At 47.1% G+C, this 19,668-nt stretch overlaps 1 protein-coding gene across 1 annotated transcript; it reads left to right on the top strand.

Moving 5' to 3' along the window:
* Positions 1-1,391: 1,391 nt before the first annotated feature.
* LOC101528802 (uncharacterized) lies at positions 1,392-18,086 on the top strand. The gene is made up of 4 exons (XM_004587958.3): positions 1,392-1,523; positions 3,504-4,577; positions 15,157-15,215; positions 16,997-18,086. Exons 2-4 carry the CDS (start codon positions 3,565-3,567, stop codon positions 18,061-18,063), a joined length of 2,139 nt encoding a protein of 712 aa, XP_004588015.2. The 5' UTR covers positions 1,392-1,523; positions 3,504-3,564; the 3' UTR covers positions 18,064-18,086.
* The last annotated feature ends 1,582 nt before the right edge of the window (positions 18,087-19,668 follow it).

Below are 19,668 nucleotides of genomic sequence, written 5' to 3'. Positions count from 1 at the left end.
TTAACATAGTGTAATCCTCAATTTATTGAACAAATATGTTAATCTTGAACACAGATTCTAGTCCGAGCTACTGTTTCTGATCCAGTCCTCTGCTTATGTGCCTGGGAAGGGAGGGGAAGACAGCCCAAGTACTTTGTGTCCTACCACCTTCTTAGGAGACCCAGATGGGGTCTGGAGTTCCTGTTTTTGGCCTGGCCCAGCCCCAGCTTTTTCTTGCCATTTGGGGAGTGAAGCAGTAGATGAAAGATTGATTTTTTTTTTTTCCTGTCTCTGTCACTCTGCTTTTCAAATAACTAAAATAAATATTTTTTAAAAAAACATTTGAACCAAGTCCACCCACACAGAGTCCAAGGGCATGTAAATAGGGCGGATCCAAGACAGCAGTGAATACAGTCAGTGCCTAAGGAATGTAAACATGGGATGACATAAAGGATAAACTGATAGATTCAAAAGCATGTGATGATTTAGTGAGGTACAACAAACAATTCTGGAAAAAAATCAACACAGAAACATTGAATAGCACTTAGCAAGCTAATAATAGAAAACAACTCCCATTTTCAAAAGTGTATGTAAGAGCATTTCCATTGATGTTAAAAAAAAAAAGGACAAAGCAGTATTCTGCCAGAATACACGTCCAGAATCTAAAACCATAAAAAGGAAGAAATATCCAAAAGAAACAGAAAATGGCAAAATATAATCCTTTTAGAAAAGTCAAAGAAAAGCAATGTATTATTAAAATAAGTGAGTCATTTGTAAATTTTACTCTAGTAAAACCAAGAGTCTTGGCACACAAATAGTAGAGCATATATAGAATATATTTGTTACTGTGAGTGGGAAAAATTAAAGTGAGTTTCATTATGTAGAAAAATGCATTTTTTAAACATTGTTTCCTTATTTTCCCCAGTACAGTTTTGTAGGTATAGGGCCCCTCTCCCCGTTCCCTCCGTTTGCTCTCTTCCCTTCCTCTCCTTCTCATTGTTAAATAAAGATCTGAGTCTCAGAAAATTACACATCTGCATCCTCTCTGTGTAAAGTATATCATTGGAAAATTTCCTAAAGTCTAAATTTGGCTATTAAAGTGGCCACACAGTCACTGAATTTTTTGTGACAGTTCAATGCCCATCCCGAGGCCCCTCATTTGTGCCGCGGCTTCTCCATCACATATTACACACGGGAAACAATTCACTATTTCTAAGGGTTCAAGTTTAGAAACTATCCAGAGCTCACAGGGAGGTGACATTCCCCACACGAGGCAAAATATGGATATGCTTCCGAAGAGAGAACTTGGGGTACTACTACCCGTTAGGTAACACAGGGAGTGCCACAAAACAACGACCCTGGATGGTGCCCCTCCCTCGCCTGCCCTCCCCACTCTCCCTGCCCCGCCCCACTCGAGCCACTGCCACAGTGGAAATTCCCGAGAAAAGCTACCGGATGTTGTGCAGCGTGACTTCCGTTTTTGGTGTTGGAGGCCCCAACTTGTCTCCAGATCGGTAACCTGGGAAAGCAGTAAGGACCACGCGGTAAGGACTTTGGATTATGTGTAAGGGGTTCCTCTGCATGGAGAAAGAAAACTACAGAATCTCATCCTCGCGACTAGCCTTAAAAGGCCTTGAGAAGGGGGTGTTCGATCTTTCGCCCTTGGAAGTTACCTTCTGGGGACTCAGAGGTAGAAAAATTAAACCAAGGTGTTAAGCTAAAAGTCAGTGATTGGATGTTTATTAGTTCAGTGGCATCCCTCCTCCCCCATAGCCAAAGGATCCCTACACACGGCGGCAACTGCTGTTAGCGTGGGGGGACCAAACACGGGTGGTTGGACATAGCGTACACCAGCTCCGCCCTGTAGCAGCTCCAGGAGTTAACGGTATCAGACAAGTGTCAGCTTCAGAAGTCAGTGAACTGCCCCTTGTAGGAGCTGTGTGATGAAATTCCAGAACAGTGGAGAGCTTACTGAGCGTCATCCTTTCTGTTAGCCCTGGGAGGTTCCTGGCCTAACTGTAAGGCCCAAGTGTTCTGGAGGCAGAGGGGCAGAAAGCGCCGTAAGAGTCTGGGTTCGAGGAATGAGTCTGGGATGACTAAAGAAGGTGGCGGAATTGCAAGGGGCAAGAGAGATGGGTGGGAAAGACTGAGACTACGGAGGGGGCACCATGGGGGAGGAGCCACGGGGGTTTGGGGGCGTGGAATGCTCCAGGATACACGCATGGGGAGGCGTGGCTTGGAGAGGGGAGGAGCTGTTAGGGGCTTCTGTGGATAAGGGGTGGGAGGAAGGGGAGGGGTGGGCAGGGGACGTTGCCATGGTGATAGGAATAACAAGAGCACTGGGAAGGAAGGTGGGGGTAAATCATTCAGGCAAGTCCAAGGAGAAGTTTTGGGGTTGCCTGTAGTTAAGTTTAGAATTTTGAGCAGTGGTTCAGGGTACTTTACTCACCCACGGAGTACTGAAGCCACTACTGTGAGGCCTAATGGCTCATCATCATCAGGGCTCTCAGGTTAAGATATCACTTATCCAATCCGTAGTTGTCACAGGGATGTGATGGTCTTGGTCGGACAGGGCAGTGGCTGATGGTTAAAGGGAGGGTAATGCAAGTCCCCTCTGAAATTCAAAATGCAGACTGAGGAGTACAGGTCCTGCCTTTGTGGACAGTCTGGGGAAGCCCTGATGATATCTCATTCTGTCATCCTGACTGTACTCCTCCCCCCAGCTTACTACTCCGAATGCTTTGTAATATGAAGTGCATGGGAGTCTTGGTTGATTGCTAGACACCTCAGGTCTGCAGAGTGGATGGTACCAGGCAGTATAGGTAAAGAGATCTTGAACTTGGATATTCAGAAGAACATAGGGGTTTCTCAGAGGCTTACACAAGCTGCACTTCCAGATTGGGCAGGATGGGGTACTTTAGGAAAGGTATGTTATTCTGAGGCCTCTCTGTTTTCCTCCTTGGGAGTCTCAGAGATGTTAAGGCCTTGCTTTAAGGAGGGCACCTCAGGTCAGCTGAGAAAAGGAGAATGAGGCTCTACATGGAGCTAATGTGAGCACCGAGCATTCTAAATCCCCCCAGGGATAAAAGGGGCTCACAGAAACTCTGCAGTTGCTGCCATACCAGTGTCCTCAGGCATGTGTGATTTGATCAGGTGCAATTTCCCTCAAATGCTTGCTGAGGCAGTCAGACATGTGAGAATATGGACAGGAGGAGTCAGCTGCAAAACAGGTTCTGCAGTCAGTGATGGTCCTAAGTGTGAATTGACAGAAATAATCCCCAACACCAGAACAGAGGTGTCTCCACAGGGTTGGAGGTACTAGATACTGTCAGTGCACAGTAAAAGGCAGAGCGAGCTGGACAGCTGCAGCCATAGACACACTTTAATTATTTCCATAGAGAGAAGTGAAGCTTGGGGGTTCTTGAGAAGTGCACTCAAGGAAAGCTGAGAGGTTTCCTCTGATAGATTTCATATGGTATCTGTACTGCAGCAGGGATCACACCATCCTGTCCTCATTGTTCCAGGCCAGTGCATCTGCTGCGTTCTCTCCCATACTGCTGCCTGCTATCTCTGACGAAAGTCATCATGCCCCGGGGTCAAAAGAGTAAGCAGCGGGCCCGAGAGAAGCGCCGCCAGGCCCAGACCAAAGGAGAAGAATCAAAGGATGGGGAGCATGCACAAGCCACCATAGTAGAAAAAGGAGAGTCACTCTCTTTCTCAGCTTCCAATACCAAATATAGTATCCAAGGGCCACCTGCTGCTAGAGCACCTGGCACTGAGCAAGAGCCTGAAAGAGCCACTGGTGCTGTTGCAGCTGGTTCACACACCAGCAGCCAATTTGGAGGAAAGCCAAATGCCCAAGGTGCTGCTAAGCACTTCCAAGGGGGCCCTCTAGCAGAGAAGGTTGCCATGCTGGTTCATTACCTGCTCATAAAGTATCAGCTGAAAGAGTCTGTTACCAAGTCTGACATGCTGAAAAATGTAGTCCAGACATACAAGAATCACTTCCCTGAGATCCTGAAGAAAGCCTCGGAACGCCTGGAGCTGGTGTTTGGCCTTGATCTTAAAGAAGTGGATCACAACAGAAGCATTTATGTCCTGGTCAATAAATTGGAGGCCAACTGCAACACAACAGTGAATGAGAACAGTGGTGTGCCGAAGACAGGCCTGCTGATGATTATCTTGGGTGTGATCTTCACCAAGGGCAACTGCGCCGCTGAAGAGCAAGTCTGGGATGTGCTGAGTATGATGGGAATATATAAAGATAGCATTCACTTCATTTTTGGGGATCCGAAGAAGCTCGTTACTGAAGATTTGGTGCAGGCCAAGTACCTGGAATACCGCCAGGTGCCTGATAGTGATCCTCCACGCTATGAGTTGCTGTGGGGCCCAAGATCTTATGCTGAAACCACCAAGATGAGAGTCCTTGAGTTTTTGGCCAAGATCCATGATACCGTGCCCAGTTCCTTCCCAACCTGGTACGAAGAGGCACTGAGAGATGAGGAAGAGCGAGCCCAAGCCCGAGTTGCAGCCAGGGCTCGCATTAGTGCCATAGCCAGTGCCCGTTCCAAGGCCTTGTCCAGCAACTTGTGTCCCAAGTAAAGGCCAAAGAAGATACTTTACTGTTTTTGAAGAGGACAATTAATGTTTTCCCAAGTAAAGTATCAGTGAGGGTGGCAATACCAGTGCCCTAATGTGTGTTCCTCTTTTATGTAGTAACTTAGAAATTTGTTTAAATGCTGTGTCTTTTAATAGAAAGCTTATGTAATTTCAGAATTCAAGTTTATATAAGTCATATACCTATTGGTGTTCAAATGTTTTAAGAGTGTGAATTTTACTGTTTTATATAACAAATTTGAAAAATTCCCTTCTTATTTAGTAATGCCAAGTAAGATAACATAGTAGTAGAAATGTGAAAGCCTTCAGCAGCAAAACAATTGGGATCAGAAAGAAGTAAAAGATGAAAGTTCTGGCAGTGTGTTTCATTTTTAGTCTGGTTTATGAAAGTAAAGATGTACTTAGATGTGCTTAACTTACATAAGAATGTTGGAGAAGTAATAAATTATGTTTCTTTTATACTCTCTCCTTTATTTCTCAAACATAACTTAAGCATCTGCTTTTTGGAGGACCTGAGTTCCTGTTAGGCAGGGAGAAGGGCACAGGCCTATGTGTATGAGAAAAATAAGGCAGTGTGCAAGTTTAAGGGACTGTGATGCCTTGAAACAAAGCCAGACCACATCAGAAGTCCTGTTCAGTAACATCACAGGGGAGGGCCTGTGCTTTGGAACCTTCCTGTCCCTGTCTGATAGCAGTGTAGGGGAGAGCCTGCACCTTGGAAACCTTTTGTCTGATAAGTAGAGTACCATGCCTGGAAGGCTTGCTGGTTAGCATTCCAAAAGTGGGGTGGGGGAGAAACAGAAGAAATCTGTTCTGGGTTCCGGTGCGGTAGCCTAGCAGCTAAAGTCCTTGCCTTAAATGCGCCAGGATCCCATATGGGCACCAGTTCTAGTCCCGGCAGCTCTACTTCCCATCCAGCTCCCTGCTTGTAACCTGGGAAGGCAGTTGATGATGGCCCAAAGCCTTGGGACCCTGCACCCACGTGGGAGGCCTGGAGGAAGTTCCTGGCTCCTGGCTTTGGATCGGCATAGCACTAGCCGTTGCAGTCACTTGGGGGGTGAATCATCAGATAGAAGATCTTTCTTTCTGTCTCTCCTCCTCTCTGTATATCTGACTTTCCAATAAAAATAAATAAATCTTTTTTAAAAAAAAAGAAGATATCTGCCCTGTACCCACAACCTCCCCCCCCCCCCCAGTGCTCACAGGGGTCCCTCAGTTTTCTGCCTCACCATCCTTTTCTGCTTGTCAGGAGTATTTCGTTGTGTTTTGTCTGAACTCTTTGCTTGTGAGAAGACAAAGTCCACTACTCCAACTAACCAAGGATGCTCAGCAGCTGGTCTGCCTCCCCTGAAGAAATTAGGGATGGTCCCAGCAGCTTCTGAGTCCTCGCTGTCCCTTCCCTCCCCCCCCCACCCCCAGCCTACCTGCCCAGTGATGCAGCCGTAGCTCTTAGTAGATTTAAGGAGAAGTGGATTTGAGAAGTGCCAAGCAGGTGTCTTGCATCCTGTGCCCAGTGTACTTAAGCCCAGTGCACAAACGATGTGTTTAATGCATATCAGGTTCAGGGAGTTTCTGAGAAATAAGTGATACTACTGCCATGGGTGTGCCCAGAAGGCACTCTGCTGACAGCATTTGCTGGGGCTTGGAAGAGATGAAGCTCTCTACATATCAAATGCCCACTGTGTTTTATTAGTTTATCTCAGATATACTTTGGCAAACTTTAAGTGAACACTAAATTTGAAAAAAAAAGTATTCATTTATTTGAGAGGCAGAGGTGGGGGAGAAAAATAGAGCTCCCATCCACAAGTCCATTCCCCAAATGCCTATAATGGCCAGCACTGAAGTCAGAAATCAGGGAGACACTCCCAAGTATCCCATACAGGTGGCAGGAACCCAATAAATTGAGACACCATCCACACCTCCTGCAATCTGCATTAGTAATAAGGAAGCTGGAATTAAGAACTGCAGCCTGGAGGCTGGCACAGTGGCATAGCGTGCCAATCCTCCACCTGCTGTACCAGCATTCCTTGCAGACACAGGTTTTAATCCCTGCTGTTCCACTTCCAATCCAGCTTCCTGCTTATGGCCTGGAAAAGCAATAGAAGATGTCACAAAGTCTTGGGACCCTGCATTCACATGGGAGACCTGGAAGAAGCTCCTGTCTACTGGCTTTGGATCAGCTCACCTCCGGCCACTGTAGCCATTTGGGCATTTGGGGAATGCACCAGTAGATGGAAGATGTCTCTCCTTCTCTCTTATCGCTCTCTATATAATTCTGACTTTCAAGCAAAAATAATTAAATCTTAAAAAGAAGAAGAGGAAGAAACGCACTCTAAAACTAAACCAGGCACTCTAAGATAGGATGGCAACTTTTTTTTAAGATGTATGTATTTGTGAGGCCAAGTGATAGGGATAGAAAGAGAACTTGTATCTGTGGGTTCACTCCCCAAATGGGTGCTATGGCCTTGTACTGGTCCATGCAAAAGCCAAGAGCCTGGAACTATGTCTGTGTCTCCCATGTAGGTAGCAGTGATTCTGTTGGGAAAGTGAAGATACCAACTTCCCACACCACACTTTGTGCCCCTCTAAAGCACTCAGTGTCACGGTAACCAACAGACCCACATGCTTGGCTAGCTGCACTGTGTTAGGCAATTGTTTGGTTCTGGGGCCACTGTTTTCTGTAAGCCCATATAAACATCTGGCGGGGCATAGGTAGATGTGGCTGTTTGTGGATGGATAGTGAGGTGTGGACACAATTATGTGTGTATGTATGCAGATGTCTGCGTGTGTGTCTGATTGCCTGCAGCAGTAAGGTGGCTATATCCTGTAGCCCCACTGCTATTGCTGGCCAGTGACACCCTTGTGCATTTTTCACCACCACTGTCGTAAAAGAGATACAAAACCCTAAGCCCTGGGAATACAACAGTTCTGGTGTTGCTAGCAAGATTTCTTTCAGGACTGTATGAAATTGTTAGCTCCCTTAAAGGGTAGAATTTAGGGATGACTAACCACAAGTTATGTGGTATTGGTGGCTATGGCCTTGTGAGCTAGGGTGCCCCCCGGGGGAACTGCCCCGTTTTTAGAGTCAACGCATTGGATGTGTTCAGAAAGATTTCCAAGCAGGGAAACAGGCAAAAACGGGCCTCCGGGTGGATCTTCCTAGTTGTCTTGTTAGGAGGCCATGCCAGACCCCAGGCTGACACCTGAGGATGGGTCCTCTTTGGCTGACTTAGAAGAAGCAAAAATGGATCAAAGGGATGCCTAGATAACAGTTGATACTGTGTTACAGGTCCACCTCACTGCCTTGTGGGCAGAAGATAATGCTGAGTTGCACCAAAGTGCCTCAGTTAAAAGAAAAAAAAAAGAAAAAGAAAAACAACCACCAGGAGCTCCAGCCCTCCAGGTCCAGGCCCAGGCCCAGGCCCGCACATTCCACCTCCCCCCCTTCAGTGGGAGGGCTGGGAGTGGGAGGAATGAGAGATCTTGACTAAGACAGCCCTAGTGCAACAACAGGACTGAAACACCTGGGAAAGGAAACAAAGACCCAAGGAAAGGCAGGCATGACTCAGCTGCAAAGCTGCTGAGCTGCTGGCAGCCTCGGAGGGTACATGAGGGCCTGAGCCAGGGAACCCACCTGGGGCATGAGGGCCTGACCCAGGGAACCCACCTGGGGCTGAGCCGAGCACCTTTGTTGCAAGTTCTGGATCCTTGACAAAATTTGTGGGTGGCTAGGAGGAATGTATGGTCCTCTGCAGTCCCCTTTGACCCTGGCACTGCCTTGGGATCCATGATAGAGCCCTTTTCAGAACCCTGGGATCAAGCACCTAGGCTTGCAGCATGTTCTCCCCTCAGTGGGGAAACTCCACTCAGCTGTGTGGGGCTGTGGGCTGCACTCTCCTTGCCACTGGGCACCGGGCTGGACATACCCCTAGGGGCTTCCGTGCTGACATGAAGGGGGAACCCAAGACCATGGAGAAGGTGTCCACCAGTTAACTGCTGCACTCTCTGCCACCAGGGTGGGGAGTAGATGATGATGACTGGCGATGGCACAAAGGGCCCCTAGGCAAAGTCCTACTGCTACAAAGAGGGTGAGCATGCTTCTAAGGAAGAGGGTACATGGCCAAAGAGCATCCTAATGAGGGGAACACCAGGGCCTTCGTCACTGGGAGGCAGTGGGCCAGGACCCCCTGAGAAAATCCAAAACCCAGGCAGCACACAGCTGGATCAAAGGGTGATGCTGCAATTGCTGGAGCCCAAAACAGCTGGGCCGTGGAGTGCTGGGGAGGAGACAGAGAAGACAACACAGCTGACAGGAGCTGGAAAAGGAAGAGAATGCCATCCCAGGCCTCAGGGGAGAGGTCACTGCCCCTCCCCCCCCCCGGTCAGGCTATAGCAGCATCGGGAGACAACTTGGCAATTGTAATGGTTAGCATACATATAGTGTGTGTGTTATTGTAAAGACAATACTAAGTCTGCAATGTTATTCAAAACTTCTGAGTCCATCCACTTAGGGCAATTATGTAATATAAAAGTGTATGGGGTTCTACTCTTGGGGCTAAACCCTATACAGTTGGTGTCTCTGGCTGTGCCCTCAGCCTTGTGGCAATGGCACAACACCACCTTATGTCATGTTTTACTGGAAAATGATAGTAACCTGTGACTCTCAGATTTGAAAGCAGTTATGTTCATTTTTATGAGCCATCTAGAGCCACCCCTTGAGAGATGGTAGACTTTGGACTTTCAACCCAGTCACACAGAAACAATCTGATGGCTACAAATGTCCTGGTGGGTCAGATATTTTTGTAGTGGTGACCAGGCAATCATTTTGGTGGATGTGCCCTGGGTTGCTTGTCAGCTTTGCAGCTAGGCTGCCTTAAAAGGCCTTGGTTATGAAAGTACACTTAGACTCAAGCAGAGACTAGTACAGGAATAGTACAATAAAATTCAATCGGGGTCAGGATAAACTGTGTTAGCTCTTATGTTTTGTTGTTGTACTTTGTATTATTGTTATGCTGTTTGGATGTAATGCTCCACATGCCAGGTGTACACCTAACTCAGGGACCATTTTGGAAGATAATGTACACATAGATTGTGAGACGAGGACACCTGAAAAGATGAAGTGTTGGAAATGTGACACAAATTCTTCGTAGCCCATACTCATTATAAATAACACATGCTCAAGAAGTTATACATTCTAAAAATGTTGGGCCCGGCAGCGTGGCTAGCGGCTAAAGTCCTCGCCTTGAAAGCCCCGGGATCCCATGTGGGCGCCGGTTCTAGTCCCGGCAGCTCCACTTCCCATCCAGCTCCCTGCTTGTGGCCTGGGAGAGCAGTCGGGGATGACCCAGTGCATTGGGACCCTGCACCCACGTGGGAGACCTGGAGGAGGTTCCTGGTTCCCGGCATCGGATCGGCGCGCACCGGCCGTTGCAGCTCACTTGGGGAGTGAATCATAGGAAGGAGGATCTTCCTCTCTGTCTCTCCTCCTCTCTGTATATCTGACTTTGTAATAAAGTGAATAAATCTTTAAAAAAATGTATATATACTAAATATCTTAGTTATATTTGATAAACAATGTTATGGCAGATCTGTTTGCTATATCATAGAGTATTTCATATTCTCTGGCATAGCTTGGTTTAAAAAAAATCACAAAACAGATTTTGGTAGGCTCTGAGGTCAAAATAATAAGACACAATAGGCGCAAGCACTTTGACATAACAGATTAAGCCTGCACCTATGGATCCTGCATATCATATGGCGCCAGTCCAAGTTTCAGCTACTCCACTTCCGAGCCAGCTCCCTAATAATGTGCCTGGGAAAGTTGTAGAAGATGGCCTAAGTTCTTAGGCCTCTGAACCTACATAGGAGAGCTGGGAGAAGCTTCTGGTTCCTGTCTTCTGAGCAGTTCAACCCCAGCCATTGTGAGCATTTGGAGAGTGAACCAGCAGATAGAAAATATCTCTCTTTCATTCTCTCTCTCCTTTCTCTGTATAAAAATAAATAAATCTTAAAAATGCCATCAACTCCAGGCACTATGCCATGGACTATGCCCGTAGAGGTTTGCATTTTTCTATTGCCCTCACAAGTCTCCTAAGTGTCAGAATTAGCAGTCTGGTCTGAATTTGTTTGGAGCTCACATCATTTCATTCCTCCCTTCATGAGGCAGATGTTCTGTCTGTGGATTAATTTCCCTTCTCACTATTCCACAATGTCTCCAACCAATGCCCAGCAACTGGCACATGGAACTCCAGCTCAGCAGTTCACAATTACTCTGCTGTCTACATCTGCCCAGGTAGGCTCCTGTGCCCAAATCTGGATCCTAAGCTACTGACCAGCTCTTTCCTCTTCCTTTTCATGAAAACTGTGCCTGTTCCCCAAGGCAAAGAAATTCCAAAATAACCTTGCTTTCCACTGCCTGAAAACTTTCCCTACAATGGACTGGCATCATGGTACAGGGAGTCAAACCCCTGCTATGGTCACCTGCATACATATTACAGTTCCAATTCCAGGTGAAACAACTTGGTCTGCCATCCAGCTTCCTGCTGGTGCATCTTTAGAAGGCAACAGATGATGGCTCAAGTGCTTGGGCCCCTGCCATCTGCGTGCCAGACCCAGATGGATTTTCTAGCTCCTTACTTTGGTCTGGCCCAGTTCTGGGAGTTAAGGGCATTTGGAGAGTAAACCAATGGATAAAAGATGACTCTGTCTCTTTTTGTCTCTGTGTCTCTATCCCTTTCAAGCAGTGGAAGAGACAAACTTACCATGGAACTTCTTTGATTTGATAACAAAAGCCCTTCCTTGTAGCTATTTACCTCATCAGTAAAGTTTATCTACTGTGGCTGCTTCCAATATACTTTCGGCTTCTTCCAAATCAGCAAGTAAGTAAAGTCAGTTTTGGCACTCAATCGAGTTTCTTGAAAGATAATATTGAAGTTAAAGGGAAGATTTTGGGAAGATGATGAAGATAGAAAGAAAGGAGAATGTAATGTCATGATGCCATTGGGGCTAATGCTGAATCTGCACATTGAGAAATGAACTTAAGTAAATAGTACAAAATCAAAGCCTTCCTCCCAAGTGGTTAATGAGAAAGGACAAAGGAAATCATAATACAGCAACCATGCCGACAGGCCAGCATCATAAAAACGCTGCTGTGCTTTCAAGAAGACATAGTTCTAGGTCCTGGCTCAATAACCTAGTGGCTAAATCATGCCTTGCATGTGCCAGGATCCCCTATGGGCACCTGTTGATGTCTTACCTGCTCCACTTCCCATCCAGCTCCCTGCTTGTAGCCTGGGAAAGCAGTGGAGGACAGCCCAAAGCCTTGGAATCCTACACCCACGTGGGAGACCAGGAAGCTCCTGGTTCCTGGTTCCTGGCTCCTGGCTTTGGGTTGGCTCAGCTTCGGTCATTGTGTACACTTGTGGAGTGGACCCACGGATGGAGGATCTTTCTCTCTCTATCTCCTTCTCTCTGAATATCTGCCTTTCCAATACAAAAAGTAAAATAAATCTTTTTTTTAAACAAAAAGAAGACATAGTAGTGTGCTTGAGCCATCATCTGCTACCTTCCTAGGAGCATCAGCAGAAAGCTGGATCATAAATTGAGTGGCCACATCTCCAGTTAGCACTCTGATATGGAATGCTGGCATTACAAGCAGTGGCTTAACTTGCTGTGTCACATTATGTGACAATTATTTGGTCTACCATGCATATAGAAAATCTCTCCCAAGTAGACATTCCAGCTTTGCTAACAAAAGAAAAATATCACCATAAATCTCTTGGCTCCTGTCTGTCTCTGTCTGAGGAAACTGTCTTGGTGCTCAAGAGCATCTGTTAAAGTATTTGTGTATGTTCATGGTGGGGTGGGAGATGGGCAGAGATTTAACAGTTATAAATTTGAATATGCACCAAAAGAGATTTTAAATGTCTTTATCTGTTGAGAGTATAGAGGCTAATGAAAAGGTCAGTGCAGAAAGATACCATTGGGAAAACAAATCCTCCCTGTTGAAATTTAAAGCATCACTTAGAAAATAATCTGTTCGGGTCTGGCACAATGGTTCAGTGGCTAAATCCTCACCTTGCAAGTGCTGAGATCCAATATGGGAACCTGTTTATGTCCTAGCTGCTCAACTTTCCTTCCAGCTCCCTGCTTATGGCTTGGGAAAGTAGTAGAAGATGGCCCAAAGCCTTGGGACCCTGCACCTGTCTTGGAGACAAGGAAGAACTTCCTCACTACTGGCTCAGGATCAGCTCAGTTCTAGCTATTGTGGCCCTTTGGGAAGTGTACCAATGGATAGAAGAGTTTTCTCACTCTGTCTCTCCTCTCTGTAAATATGATCTGCCATTCTAATTAAAATAAATAAATCTTGAAAGAAAAAAGAATAATATGATCTTGGATTTTAGACTTCCTGGCATATATAGATCCTAGAATGAATTATCTGATACAAATATTTTGTGATAGTCTAAGAAACTCCTCAGAGAACCAAGAAGGCTATTGTCATAATATCAATAGCTTTTTATTTTATTTCAAACATTTATTTATTTATTTGAAACGCAGAGTTAGAAAGTGAAGGAAATCTTCCATCCAGTGGTGCATTCCCCAAATGCCACCAACATGTAAGGCCAGACCAGACCAAAGCCAGGATCCAGGAACATGATCTTGGTCTCCCACATAGAAGACAAGGATATAAACCCTTGGGCCACCTGCTGCTGCTTTCCCATTAGCAGGTAGCTGGACTGGAAATGGATCTGCTTGGCTTTGAACTCTTGCCTCTATAGGATGATGGCATGGCAGGTGGTAATTTCATTTGCTGTGCCACAATTTGGCTCCCAAAGGTAGCTATTTATTGAGTGCCTTCAATTAGTGCTATTTGTAACACTTAAATGGAGACTATCAGTACTCAATTAGTTTGCCTCTTGTTCTTCATTCATAAGAAGACTACATTTCAGTCCACTTGTAGTTACAAAAGGTCAGGTAACTGCCCTTGAAACTGAACATGAAAAGAATCATGATTCCCTTCCAGTCAAAGCATTTGAGAGTCAGTCGGCCACCACCATCCTTTCTGTTTCATTCAGCAGAAAACAGGAAAACAGCTTGGATCCCTGGGTCATTTTACAAGAGACCCTGCCAATTTATATCAAATTTAATTTGCATAATAAATAAAATGTAACTGCTAAATCACTCATATTTCAGGTTTTCCCCATAATTTAATGTATACTTAATCAATATAATACACAGCTACTATTTTTGTTAGTCTTAATAAAGATTTAATTTCAAATAAATTTGTGCATATATTCTTGCTGTCCCCAAAGAGTCCAATAATACAAATAAATCACAACTCTCATTTCCTACTATGTTCCTCCAAAATGTAGCCCGTCTTCAAAGGTACTCATGTTAAATCTTGCATCTAGCATCTTAAAATGTGTTCCAGGTTTTCCCTTACATGCATATACTAGCAAAATGCATTGCAAGTTGTTACCAAAAATTATCAACCTTATATATTGATCTGCCTCTCAACTTTGTCACTGAATAAAATGAAATCAGGATCTTTCTGGGGTGGGGGATGGTGGTATAGCACATTAAGGACACAACTGCAATACTAGCATTCCAGCCCATGCTACAGTGCTGGTGGTCGTCCTGGCTGTTCCATTTCTGCTCCAGCTCCCTGTGAATGTACCTGGAAAAGCAACATACGATGGCCCAAGTATCGGGGTCCCTAACCCCTACGTTGATGAAAAGCACCTGTGGAATTATGTTCGAGTTCCCCACTCCCACAAAAGAGAGGCTACCCTCAGAAAAGAGCTTCGTTCCTCCTCTCAGCCCTGAGGGGCCTCCTGTAGGGCTGGTGGAGGTCAGGTTCCCTAACTCCTGCCGCTGACTTGTCAGGAGGGTGGAAGATCTGGTTTGACTAGGGTGGTTGACTAGGTCAGCAGAGTGGTTCAGGGAAGAGTTGAAAACATGTCCAAAACTAAGCTAACAACATTAGCAAGTGAAGGCTGAAGGAACCCCCCTATTTTAGAAAAAAAAAAAATAAGAAACAATAGAATCCACCCCTTCTGTAAGCCCTGGGAAGCGCTGGATAGAAACACCCTTTGAATTTTGATGATTCAAGAGTTTTCACCATCACACAGCAAAGTTGGAGAGGTGCCTTCCAGCAGTGAGAGTTGACCCTCAATAACGTCTGAAGGAACCCGCTTCCTCAGACCAGAAGGGCCTGGCATAACATGGGGTTCTCTGACTTTAGAGGCCAATGATGAGTGTGCTAGATAACATATACTCCGAGTTTCACCTTTGGTGTCTCGGGACAGTTTATCAAGTGGTGAGAGGAGGGCACGATTGAGTAATCATTGAGAGGAGGGCAGTGTTAAGTTAGCAGAAGGAGGGGCCCAAAGCCCTCAGAACCTCAGAGCCTATGGTCAGGGCCCTTTGTGATGTGTGCCGGTATCCACGGTTACCGAGAGGCGGACTCCGCAGAGTCCCGCCCCTGACATGAGGGCAGCCAACCCCAGGCGAAGAGTTTTAAGAGAAGTCCGCTATTGGACAAGTATTCCGGCCTTAGAGGAGGATTTGGGTCTCAGGCCGAGCAGATGAAAGAGTCCGGAGCTTGAAGAAGAGCCAAGGTAAGTCCTTTGAGTGGGATATGAGGGTGCTCCCAACCCCCACCCCAAAAGAGAAGTCCAGTCCCTGCTGGTGAGGACCCAGGCAGGTCTCAGGAGGGAGTAGCCGACTCAGATATTGTGAATTGCATTACTACCCTCCCATAAGGGTGAAGGGCTTTGGGTTGTGTGTGGAATTGGTTCACGGTCTTAAAGGGGTGTAATGTATGAAGCTTTCATGAAGGCTGAAGAGACCTCAATCTAAAAAGTTAGGGGGGCCGCGAATCTTTCGTGAAGGCTGAAGAGGCCTCTATCTAAAAAGTTAGGGGGACCCAGAGATTCCTGACAGAACCTAAACAGAGATGGCCTGATAAAACGTTCTCTGAATTCTCCTGCTGGGAATTCAGGGATGTGAGGGCATTGGACTTCACCGTCAGCTTCAGGCCAGGAGAAAAAATGCCCCAGACCCCATGGTACAAGAGTACCAAACAGGAGGATCCCGAGTTTCAGGGGAATCCTTCATGTTTAGACTGAGAGGGACAGGCGAGGAGAAGCCTGCAAGTCTAGATCAACAAGGGCAGGCTAGGGCAGGGTAGGGGCGGTGCAATGGCTTCTTTGGCTAATCTTCCCCGCCCCATCCCGCAAGTGCGGACAACCCATAGGGGCACTTGTTCATGTCCTGGCGGCCCTAGTTCCTATCCAGCTCCCTGCTTGTGGCCTGGGAAAGAAGTCGAGGACGGCCCAAAGCCTTGGGACCCTGCACCCCTGTTGGAGACTAGGAAGACGCTCCTGGCTCCTGGTCTTGGATCAGCTCAGCTCTGGCCATTGTGGCCACTTGGGGGTGTGAACCAGCAGGTGGGAGATTTTTCTATTTCTCTGTAAATCTCTTTCCAATAATAATTTTTTAAAAAAGATGAATCTTTTAAAAAGAGAGAGAAGAAGAAAGAAAAAAGAATGTGATACTTATCTTTGTTCCTCCCTCTTTCCTAAAAAAAAAAAAAAAAAAAAGAGGGCCAGGCACAGAGTCGCAGCCGCAATGAACCCTGAGGGATTTATGTTGAGCTGAAATGTCTCAAACTTCCTCTTTTGGGATCTCAGGGAGGTGAAGGCCTCTCTCTGATGGGATAGGCCTCACATCAGCAGGAGCTGCAGTTTCAGGCCTTACCAGGTGTCAAGGTAGGGGCTGTAAATGAAGAATCAGAACCCCCAGATACTGTGAACTAAGCAGGGACTCAGGCTTGGCATTAAGGCACAACTTGTTTATCCACTGCCTGCAGCACTGGCATTCCATATGCACGTCGGCTGTAGTCTTGACTGGTCTGTTTCCAATTCGGCTCCCTGCTAAAGTGCCTGGGAAAGCAGCAGACGATGACGCAATTCCTAGGCCCCTGCCACTATATAGGTGACCTAGTTGGAGTTCTAGGCTTCTGGCTTCCACCCAGCCCCAGCCATTGCAGCCATTTGGGTAGTGAACCACAAAGTGGATGATCTCTCCCTCTCCCTCTCTCGCCATGCCTTTCAAATGAATCTTAATTTAAAAATAGAGTCTCTCAATACCCACCCAAATTTTGTCACCTCGGGTGCCCCAGGGAAATGTGATGAGTTCCTCCATCAGGACAGAAGGGGTACTGAAATGAAAGGTCAATTTCATGGCAGTACAGTAGAAGACAAGCAGGCCAGAGGATAGGACCCTGTGCATTCTTTGAGTAGTACATACAAGAAAACTTGCAGAAGAGCCACCAATTGAGCTAAAATGCTATCCCACTAGTCAATAGGCATTCACCATCTCCTTTTCTTTCTGCCAGGTCGCCTGCTTTTTTGTCTGCTACTGCTGAACGAACTCATCATGCCTAGGGGGCAGAAGAGCAAACTCCGAGCCCGGGAAAAACGCCGTCAGCTCCCAAAAGATCCTGAAAATCTGGTGGGTGCTCAAGCCCCTGTATCAAAGGAATCTGAATCTTCTCCCTCCTCATCTCATTCCAAGGATGGGCCCCAGAATTCACGTACTGAGCCACGCAGCGATCTCCAAGATCCTAAGCCAGTCACATCCACCACCACGACTGCTGAAGCTGTTCCAGCCAAAGGATCAGACGAAGGCACCAGAAAACCAGGATCCACACAAAGCCAGTCAGCCACAAACAAATTCCCCAATGGCCCTCTAGATGAGAGGATAATTATGCTAGTGCATTATCTGCTGTACAAGTATCAAATGAAACAGCCTGTTTGGAAGGCAGAAATGCTGAAAAATATAATCCAAACATACAGAAGCCAGTTCAGTGAGATCCTGAGAAAAGCATCTGAGCACCTGGAGCTGATTTTTGGCCTTGACCTGAAGGAAGTGGATCCCAACAAGCACATCTACGTGCTTGTCGACAAATTGGAATCAAATTGTGATGGGAGGCTGGGTGATGACATAGGTGTCCCCAAGACTGGCCTGCTGATGACAATCTTGGGTGTGATCTTTACAAACAGCAATTGTGCCGCTGAAGAGAAAGTCTGGCAAGTGTTAAACATGATGGGGCTGTATGAAAAGAGCGAGCACTTTGTCTTTGGGAATGTTAGGAAGCTCATCACCCAGGACTTCGTGGCAGATAAGTACCTGGAATACCGCCAGGTGCCTGATAGTGATCCTCCACGTTATGAGTTTCTGTGGGGTTCAAGGGCTCATGCTGAAACCAGCAAAATGAAAGTCCTTGAGTTTTTGTCTAAGATCCACGATACAGTGCCCAGTGCCTTCCCAGATTGGTATGAAGAGGCACTGAGAGATGAGGAAGAGCGAGCCCAAGCCCGAGCTGCAGCCAGGGCTCGCAATAGTGCCATGGCCAGTGCCCGTTCTGCAGCCGTGTCTAAGGGCACCTCTCATTTCCAATAAAGTCTGAAAGAATCTTCACTTTGTGATTGCGTAGAGTCATGTATAGTCTAAACAGTGGGAGGTTCAGGGTGGAGCGGGAGACAACACAGCATAGGATATTTTGTACTTATGTTCTGTGTGGTAGCCTTGGACAACTTATAAAAGGTATTACTGTCTTTAATAAGCAGCTCCAGAATTCAAGTTCATGAATGACAGTGTCCAAAGTTGGGGAGAGGGGGAAGAGGGAAGCTCAGCGGGCCTCCAGGACCACTCCATCCTGGAGGTTAGGTTTTTTGACCCACAGAGTACCTATAGCCAGGTTATGTGGCTGCCCCAGAAGGGCCTTTTATGCCCAGGTCTTAAGGGTTTTTATGCCCAGGTTAGGAATCACAGCTCAGGTACTTCCATAGATAAGTCCACGACATGTGTATGTAAGTAGGGGACTAACACCAAATTGGTTTGGAGGGGAGAACAAGAGTGAGAGAAGTGGATCTGATAGCAGAATTTGTGGGGGCAATGTGGGCTCACCCCTGTGGGACTGCAATCTCTGCTGGCTTGCCCAAAAACGGTGGATGGGGTCAGGCCTTGCTGGGGAGCTAAGGGGACATCTCAGCTGGGTTGGGGTTCCCACTGGTGAGCATGAAGCTAGGATTGAGGGCAGCAGGCGTGGCTGTGCATGGCTACAGACTGCACTGGTGTGGGTGTGCACTGGGACTGGGGAACAACAGATTGGGCTTGACTCCAGCCCCCACTGGTACTCATGAGAGCCAGGTTGGGTGTGGAACAGGCCAGACTAGGTCTTGACTCCCGCTGAATCATGTGAAAGCTGTGTCTGGGCACAGACCAGCTATCACTGGGCTGCAACACCCAACAACAAAAGCAGAATGGGTGTGACTGGGTTGAGCAAGGCCACTGTTCTTGTCAGGACAGGAGGTGGAGAAAGTCAACCTGGACCAATGGCCCACTGGTGTGTGCAAGAACTGCCACTGGGAGGAGACTCGATGGAGGAGTTTGGGATATAGTCAGTGCAGGTGAGAGCAAGAAGCAAGGCAAGGAGCAGCCCAGACCAGGTCAGGTTACCGTACCTGCCAGCCTAGATGTGGGTCAGGTCTGGGGATAGACCAGTCCGCGCCAGCACATAACACATACTGGAAGATCTGAGAACCAGGACAGGGGGCAGGAGGAGCCAAATCGGGCAGCGACACTAGCCAGTTCACATTAGGACCAGGACAGCAATCAGACTGGGCTGGGATAGACTGCAGCACCCACCAGCAGGAGCTGGGACAGAGGCAGACCAGACTAGGCTAGGCTGTACACTAAGACTGTAGATGCTAAGGTGAGGCAAGTCATGCCAGCCTGGGCCCAGCAGGGACTGGGTACATGAGTCCCAGGGGGATCTGGCAGGGCTCGGGTAGCTTGATTTAGGTCCTGGGGCCCACCTATGTGGTGGGATCTGGGTTCCTGAGCCCCAGGGACGGAGGAACTGGTGGGATTTGGGTCCCTTGACCCAGATCCTGGGGCCCGCCTTCTAGGTGAGTGTTGGTTTCGTGAACCACAGGGGTGGGGGATATGGTGGGACTTGGGTCTCCTGGCCTGGGTCCTGGGGCCCACCTACTGGGTGAGTAT

Source organism: Ochotona princeps, chromosome X (genome assembly GCF_030435755.1).
Source record: "Ochotona princeps isolate mOchPri1 chromosome X, mOchPri1.hap1, whole genome shotgun sequence".
NCBI lineage: Eukaryota > Metazoa > Chordata > Mammalia > Lagomorpha > Ochotonidae > Ochotona > Ochotona princeps.
This window is presented reverse-complemented; position numbering and strand designations above follow the sequence as displayed.

Bases quoted from the DNA above. Each gene is read 5' to 3' on its own strand.
- LOC101528802 (XM_004587958.3), top strand. From the start codon at position 3,565: ATGCCCCGGGGTCAAAAGAGTAAGCAGCGGGCCCGAGAGAAGCGCCGC. The intron at 4,578-15,156 runs GTAAAGGCCAAA...CCGGCCTTAGAG, and splicing joins TCCAGCAACTTGTGTCCCAA to GAGGATTTGGGTCTCAGGCC. The intron at 15,216-16,996 runs GTAAGTCCTTTG...TCTTTCTGCCAG, and splicing joins GAGCTTGAAGAAGAGCCAAG to GTCGCCTGCTTTTTTGTCTG.